Genomic DNA, 7,409 nt, shown 5'->3' with positions numbered 1-7,409 from the left:
CACTTTCCTGTATCAACAGTTAAGTCCACTGTCTCCAAGCCCTAGGGCTAGATGAGGCGGGGCTTGGGGGCTGGAGCTGGGTCCAGGACCACCTCAGTGTATCCAGGGTGAGGTCTCAGGGCTGGGCTTCTGGAGCTTGTGCTGGGAGCCATCAAATGGTGATCATGATCATGGCCTGGACTGTGTCCCCTGCCAGTACCACCAGAAGGAAAGACCCTCTTTGGTGGATGTTTTGTGTGTGTGCATGCGTGCTCAGTCACTTCAGTCATGTCTGACTCTTCAGTCATGTCCATGGACCGCAGCCCACCAGGCTCCTCTGTCCATGGAGATTCTCCAGGCAAGAACACTGGAGTGGGTTTCCACGCTCTCCTCCAGGGGATTTTCTCGACCCAGGGATGGAACCCCGGTCTCCTGTGTCTCCTGCATTAGCAGGCAGGTTCTTTACCGCTAGCGCACCTGGGAAGCCTGTGTTGTGTGTGTACATCTGCCCAACCCAGGCCTGGTTGTCTCTGTGAGATGACACAAGGTATCTTTTCCTACTTTCCAACACACACACACACACTAACATGGAAGGATGGTCCCCGGGGCAATCCTGATGGTCTCCAAGCAGCAGCACTGAGTGAAGGCACCCTGCAGGCTGCCCCAGCCTGGCTTCTCGGTCTCTCTTTGTTGAGCAGACCAGTGACATTGCCATGTGCGTACATACTAAGTTGCTTCAGTCATGTCTGACTTTGTGGGACCCTATGGACTACAGCCTGTCAGGCTCCTCTGTCCATGGGAATCTCCAGGCAAGAATACTGGAGACACATTTGCCAAATGTGTCCTCGACCAGAGACACTGTTTCTACATGGTGAATTCGGCCTCACTTTGTGGGCACCACAGCCCAGAAGAGGCAGTTTCTGGGTCATGGTGAGCCAGGCTCTCCCTGCCTCTTCTCACATTGACCTGGCCCTGGCCTGGGTATGGGTCAGCCTCTCAGCCTCTTCCTGCCTTCCACACCTTTAAGTCTCTCAGGCCCTGACCCCGGCCTCCTCCCTGACCCTCTGAATTCCTTCTGTCCAATGGCTCAGGTTGCTGTCAGCTGCAACCCAAGGAGAGGTCTTGCCCTACTCGGCATTCTTGGATGCCTGTGGCCTGGAGCAAGTAGGGGGCAGCCTCAACCCTCTTGTTCTACTACTTTTAGACTTTCTAGAGCCCAAAAAGAAAGATGGAGTAGCTCATGCCAGCGTGAGCCTGGCTGGGATCCAGTGGCCTGTTTCACCCTGCGGACCAGCAGCATCCTGTCAGGGTCTGGGCGCTTCCATCTTAGCACATGGGAACAGACAGGGAGCAGTCTCCCGGGAGGGATCCGCAGACAGGCCACAGAAAGACCCAGGAGGGCCTGCGGCAGACTGCTGGGGGACAGGCTGACAGAAAGATGAGACCCAAAGTGTCTGACAGACAGACGGCCCTAGAAACAGCCAGGCCGCACTTCCCATTAAAACAAGACCCCAAAACTGCCGTGGTCATGCCCACACTCAGAGCTCCAACACTTTCTCTGAGACCTTTCAAGAGTCACCCTGGCTTTTGACAATTTCAGAACCATTTCTGCATGTGACAGTGTAAGCTTTTGGAGGAGGTGGTTCCTCTACAGCTTCTCCCCTCCCTCCGCCAGTGCTGGTTCAAATAGAAGCAGGCAACCCTGGCGGCTTTGAGGTGTTCTGTCAGGAGAATGAAGTCAGGGATCAAGGCTAGTGTTGGGGGGTCTGCAGATGACATCATTGGGCCAAAGCCCTGCTTATCCCAAGGTTCAGAAAGCCAGAGACAGGACTTCCCTGGTGGTCCAGTGGTTAATAATCAGCTGGCCAATGCAGGGAACACGGACTCGATCCCTGGTCTAGGAAGATTCCACATGCCTCAGGGTAGTTAAGCCCATGCACCACAACTTCTGAACCTGTGCCCTCTAGAGCCCGAGCTCCGCAACAAGAGAAGCCACTGCAATGAGAAACCCTCCTACTGCAACTAGAGAAAGCTTGCGCACAGTAACAAAGACCCAGCACAGCCAATAAAATAAAATAGAAAAGCAAGCTAGGGGTGGCATCATTCTCACCCGGAAATGCCACAGCCCCTGAGACCCATGTGCAGTGGAGCAGTGACCGCAGGGGCAACCCCAAAGGACAGTTGGTCTGGAGAGCTTGTCAGTGCTTTGGCAGTCCCCAGAAAGCCCCCACAAAGTGCACTGATAGAAGGGCCTCCACGAGGGACAGGTATGTCTTCTTTCAGGATGAAGTGTGCCGGTACTGAGATCTCAGGACCTCGTTGGTGGCGTCCTGGCCTTGGGAGCCTGGGTGGAGACGCTACTGCGGGCCCTGAACCGGCACTGCTGGGGCCTCTGCTTCTGCGCATGCCCTGGGCGGGCCTGCAGGCGCCTGGCTCCCACCATCCTCCCAAGAGAGAAAGAGACCCAGAAAGCCCCGGGGAAGGGTCCCTGTGCTCCCGCACCAACACACAACGTATAGACACCCCTGCTCTGGAAACCATGTGCTTTATTTCAAACCTCATTCCAAGGGAAACTCCCCCCTGGGTCGTAGAAAAGCTGCAAACCCTGCGGTTTGGTTCAAGGCAATGCTAAGGGAAATCCCTTACTGCTGGGGCCCTCGTCCGCTGGGCCTCAGACTTCCCTGGTCATCCCTGGTCATCCTGACTCTTCACGGAGCTGGGTGTGGGCAGCCGGGACTCTGGAGTGTCCAGGTCACCGCCCTTCCCCACAGCCCCCAGCATCTTCCTTATTTGAGGAGTATGGAAGGGGGTTATGGGACGAGGGCCAGTGTCTGGTCCAAGGCCTGGGCCTCTGTCCCCCCCCCCCCCCAAGGGCCTGCGCCACCCTCAGAGCCCTGTTGCTCTGGGTACGTCTCAGCTCCCAGGTGAGGCCCCAAGGAGGTGTGGGATGCCCCTGCGGACCGGTGAGTGGGTGGGGCTGGCCCCGCCCCTCAGTACAGGTCTGCAAAGGGCTTGGAGTAGTTGAACATCAGGTAGTCCATGTAATAGAAGTCGTAGGTGCGCTGCCGCTGCAGGGTAGAGAGCTGGGCGAAGTACTGGTGGGTGATGCGGGCTGTCGTCCGCGCCTCCTCCGAGTGCCGGTCCTTGAACCGGGGGAAGGTCAGGTTCCGTGGCGCGTGGATGAGGCTCAGGAAGAAGTTGGCATCGTCCTCCATGCTCTCAAACTTGCCCACAAAGTCATAGTCGATGAGACAGGGGCTGCAGAGCCGGCTGACATGGTCCCAGTGGATGTCCATGCCCACCGGCCGGTGCACGTCCAGCAGGTACTGTACGAACTCGGGGAACCTTACGCCGGAGCCCGTCCGCAGGGCCTCCCGAGAGGCGTTGGCCCGGTACCGGGCCAGGATGGCCTTGCCGAAGACGGGGTGATAGTAGCTATTGGGGTGCTCGAACTTGTCGCGGAAGGCGGAGACCAGCCTCTCGAAGGGCTCGCGCACGAAGAGCATCTTGGTGTAGGTGCCCAGGCGGTGGAGGATGCCCTGGCGGTCGAAGGTGTCCAGCCGCTTGAGGGCGCTGCCGTAGTGCACGGTGTCGTGCTGGATGTCGGTGGTGGACGAGGCCAGCCCGGCCAGCACCATGAGCACGCGCTTCCAGTTGGAGCAGCCTGCCTTGGGCACCTCGCAGTACAGCACGCGGTGGCGGTCCTCCACGAAGATGCGGGACACGTGGCGGGGCGTGACCGCCCTGCGGCTGCTGCTCGCGCGGTACTTGGCGCACGCCTCCTGCATCACCCGCTTGCGCTCCCGCTGGGTCTCGCGCAGGCTGGCCCAGCGGCCGTCCAGGGCCCCGCGGGCTGGCCGGGCCAACGTGCCGGCCGAGCTGTTGGCTGGGAGGGCCGCCGCAGCCGGCATTTTCTTGATGAGCAGCCGTCGGCGGCGCTGCCGGGGTCGCAGACGGGCCCCCACGTTCAGCTGAGCTTGAGGGTCCTGGGACATCCGCAGGCTCAGGCCCCGCGGGGCGCGGCTGGACAAGTCTCGGGTGACCCTCTCCGTGGCTGCCTTAAAAGGACCATCCTGGGAACTGCCTGGTGGGAGGTCCTGGGGCGAGAAGAGAGGTTGGTTAGTAGCGTGGACAGATTGGCTGGGCACTAAGGCTCCCACGGGACCAGGCACTCGCCAAGGCCGGGGTCCCTGCCTCCTCTGTGGACTGAGGTTTTCTCAAATGAGGGCGAAGGGGACAGCCTGGCCCTGCAGGATGCAACCCCTTTGGTCTGAGCCCGCATACAGTCCCCAGAGCCCCGTCTCCCCTCAAGGGTCGTGGTGTGTGTGTGGCGGGGGTTGGGGGTGGGGGGCGGGGAGCAAGTGTTATTTTGGCCACGAGATGGCGCAGGTCTCCCAGGAACAACCTCCTGGCGAGGAGGCAAAGGGGGAGCTGGTGGCCTGAAGGAACCAGGCTCAGATTTAACGCTTCTATTAGCACAGGCGGGAGCCGCCATCCACGGGAAAGGGAAATTCATGGGTCCAAGGTCCCCGGCTTTGTTCCCAAGGCTCCTGGGAAAGGCAGGACACATTTTTCTTTCCAAGAATGGATTTAATGTGAGCTCTGAATTTCTTCCCTGGCCTCCCCAACCTTCCCCAAGCCGCCCATGCTGAGATTTATCAAACTCTCAGAACTCACGTTGTGCGGCTGCTGTGGCCTGATGCTGAACTTTATTCCTAAAAAGCAAACAGAGAGGATAGTATCGGCAGTGGAAGTACCACGTGGTCTCCTGTAAGCAGTGGAACCTGCCTGTAGGTTCCTGACTGTGGGCGCCTGGGCTTGAGGGGACTTGGTGTGAGCTTGATGAAAGAACAGTTCAGGGGGCCAGGAGGAGAGGCAAGGCATGGCGCAAGTGCCCCTCCACTTCCCTGACCCATGTGGAGAGTGGGGGTGCAGCAAAGACTTGGTCCCACCGGCTCCCACCTGGTGTTAACTTCTGAGCATCCTACATCCTAGTGTGACCTGGAGAGTCCAGAAGGTGCCCCGCCCACATACCTGCTCAATGGAGCGGCTGGGAACCTCACAGGCTGCCCCCACCTCACACCGTCATTAAGACACACGGAAGGGCCCCTTCAGGAAGATCTGTCCATCTTCTCTCTATGCCCTGGCTCTGTTAATATGGCACACTTGTGTCTGTACTTGGCACACAGGTCTGGGAGTGGACTCATTCCCCTTGGACTGGGGCCTCCCCACTGGCTCTGGAAAGTTCCTTCACCTCGGCATCTGCTTTGCAATTTGGGCCACTAGCTGGTCCTGGAGCTCTAGGATGAGCTGATCTCGTTCCGCCCACCCTGGTTTCCTCCAAAAGGCTGAGGAGAGCCCCACATAGTGGCTGATTGCAGGCAAGCCCTTACTGGGGACAAGGGGGAGATGGAGAGAGATCAGTGCATCACTGGCCACACCCTGACCCATGCCCTCTGCCCCCACCAAGAAGGTGCTTTGTCTGCACTGGGGCTGGGGTCACTCAGGACAAGTAAGCTTTGGAGAGGCAAATCTTTGGCCAAGGAGAGAGGATTTGGCCCATTTGAAGGGAGGTCTTGGGAGGATGAGAGGATTTCCTTCAAGGAGGTGGCACTATTTAGGAGTCTTGGCCTCCTTCCCCATCCCTACCGGGCCACAGAGGCATTGGGCTCTTCCCGCCCCTGTGCCATGTGAGTAGACATGGCTTCTCTGAGGCTTTGCCACAAGCCAGAGTCACAGTCAGAACCAACGATCCTTTAAACAAGCGGAGAGCTCCAGCTCCCAGCTGGCACAATGGAGCACTGCATAAGCCACACCTGGTTGAGTTCTGGCTGCTGCTTGGCGGGGGGGGGGGGGTTATTCTGGAGACACTTCCGCTGTTGTGTCTGTGCACTCGCAGAGTTCCAGTGTCTGGAGCCCAGCTGGCCAGGGGACAACCAGGCTCTCTGTCCCTGACCCAGGGACTCTGCCGATTCCTTGTGAGGTCCAGCTTTACAAGTTCAGCCCCTGCTATGACCTTGGCCTTATACTGCTCAGTCTGAGGATGTGCCCACAATTCTTCATTCATCAGCAAGTGAGGGTGGGAGGATGTGAGGTCAGCTCTCGGTTTGGAAACCTAAATTCCCTGAGCCTACCAGGACCTTTCCCAAGACCCCAAAGAGGTGCAAGTGAAGGCATAGCTTGTCACACTGCATCTTTCTTCTGCCGCAGTGCTCTTCTTTGACCTCTTTGTCCAGGGACTGACCCTTCCCTGGGCAAAGGGCAGAGTGTCCACACCTTTCTGGGCATCTCCCAGCTTATATGCATTATGTGTGCGTGTGTGCATGGGTCAGCTCTGAAACAGGCCTTCCTGACTCTTCCATGGAGAGAGGGAAGCTCCATGTAGAACTGACCGCACCCCTCAGGAGGGTGGGGTGTGAGCAGTGGGTGCTTAACCTTGAGGCAGAAGCCTCTAGAATTAAGCCCCTCACCAGGATCCCCCAGTCAGCCCACAGCCTCCTTTCCTTGGCTAGCCACCTCCCACCCCCACTGCACTCTCTCTTTATGCGGCCTGTCCCCAGGATGAGCTTCCTAAGCTCATTTCCAGCTGATATGCACGGGTTTCCTTCAGCAGCCGATGATCACAGATCCCTCCACCAGAAGGGCCCCTCTGCACACTCAGTTTTCCTCCACACTGCTGGGTTTCCTTAATTATTTTCTTCTGGTGACGGCAGCTGGCTCTGTTAAATCACCTCTCCTCCTCAGAGTCTCAGATACGGGAATTTACTCTGCTTGTCAATCCTGTCAGCTTGTCAGGGTGTGATGGTGCTTATTTATATTCCTTTTCTGGAGCAAATGAGTCATGCCAGATTTGGCCGAGAGTGGGGCTGAGAAGCCACTTACAGAAGGCATCTTGCCAGCAGGCAAAGTGAGACAAGGATGTGCTTGCAGAGGTCACAGCCTCTACAGCCATGACCTCCCGCTGGCACCATTCCCTCAGCCTGGAGGGTGGTGGACTGTGAGGCCTGACCCATTTTTATCTGTGCAGACTTCACAAGAGGGCCCTGAGCCTAAGGGCTTTCCAAGGCTGGTCAGGCCAGAGCTCTGAGTGCGGGCTGGCAATAAAGTTCTTGCTGACAGAGCCCAGGGCTGCGTGAGTCTCCTGACCTCTTGGGCACTTTTCCCCAACAAAGCCAACCTGGCCGCAATTGCCCCCTTTGAAAAAAAAAAGGATTACCTTGTGGAAAACCCAATAACAGATTTTATATGGAGCTTGAATTTGCCACAAGCTGAATGGTCATGACCCTTAAACTTATGGTAGCTTGTTTGCAAAGACTGTGAGCCCATCCCATTTGGCCACTTTGGAATAAAGAAACTTAACAATGGAATGTAACAGAAATGGCCCCATTGGCCAGAGGCTAAGTGTCCCTACTTTTTCCATCAAGGAAGTA

The 7,409-nt window shown here is 57.4% G+C and overlaps 1 protein-coding gene across 3 annotated transcripts in view; it reads right to left on the bottom strand.

Moving 5' to 3' along the window:
- Nucleotides 1-2,508: 2,508 nt before the first annotated feature.
- Nucleotides 2,509-7,409, bottom strand: part of CHST8 (carbohydrate sulfotransferase 8) — a 143,668-nt gene continuing 138,767 nt past the window's right edge. For all 3 annotated transcript variants that reach the window (XM_025269024.3, XM_044932191.2, XM_044932192.2), the window contains 2 exons: nt 4,657-4,694; nt 2,509-4,076 (listed from right to left, as the gene is read on the bottom strand). In XM_025269024.3, coding sequence (XP_025124809.3) covers nt 2,970-4,076; nt 4,657-4,694 — 1,145 coding nt within the window. In that variant the 3' untranslated portion in view covers nt 2,509-2,969. The remainder of the gene's footprint in view (nt 4,077-4,656; nt 4,695-7,409) is intronic.

Source organism: Bubalus bubalis, chromosome 18 (assembly GCF_019923935.1).
Source record: "Bubalus bubalis isolate 160015118507 breed Murrah chromosome 18, NDDB_SH_1, whole genome shotgun sequence".
Classification (NCBI taxonomy): Eukaryota; Metazoa; Chordata; class Mammalia; order Artiodactyla; family Bovidae; genus Bubalus; species Bubalus bubalis.
This window is presented reverse-complemented; position numbering and strand designations above follow the sequence as displayed.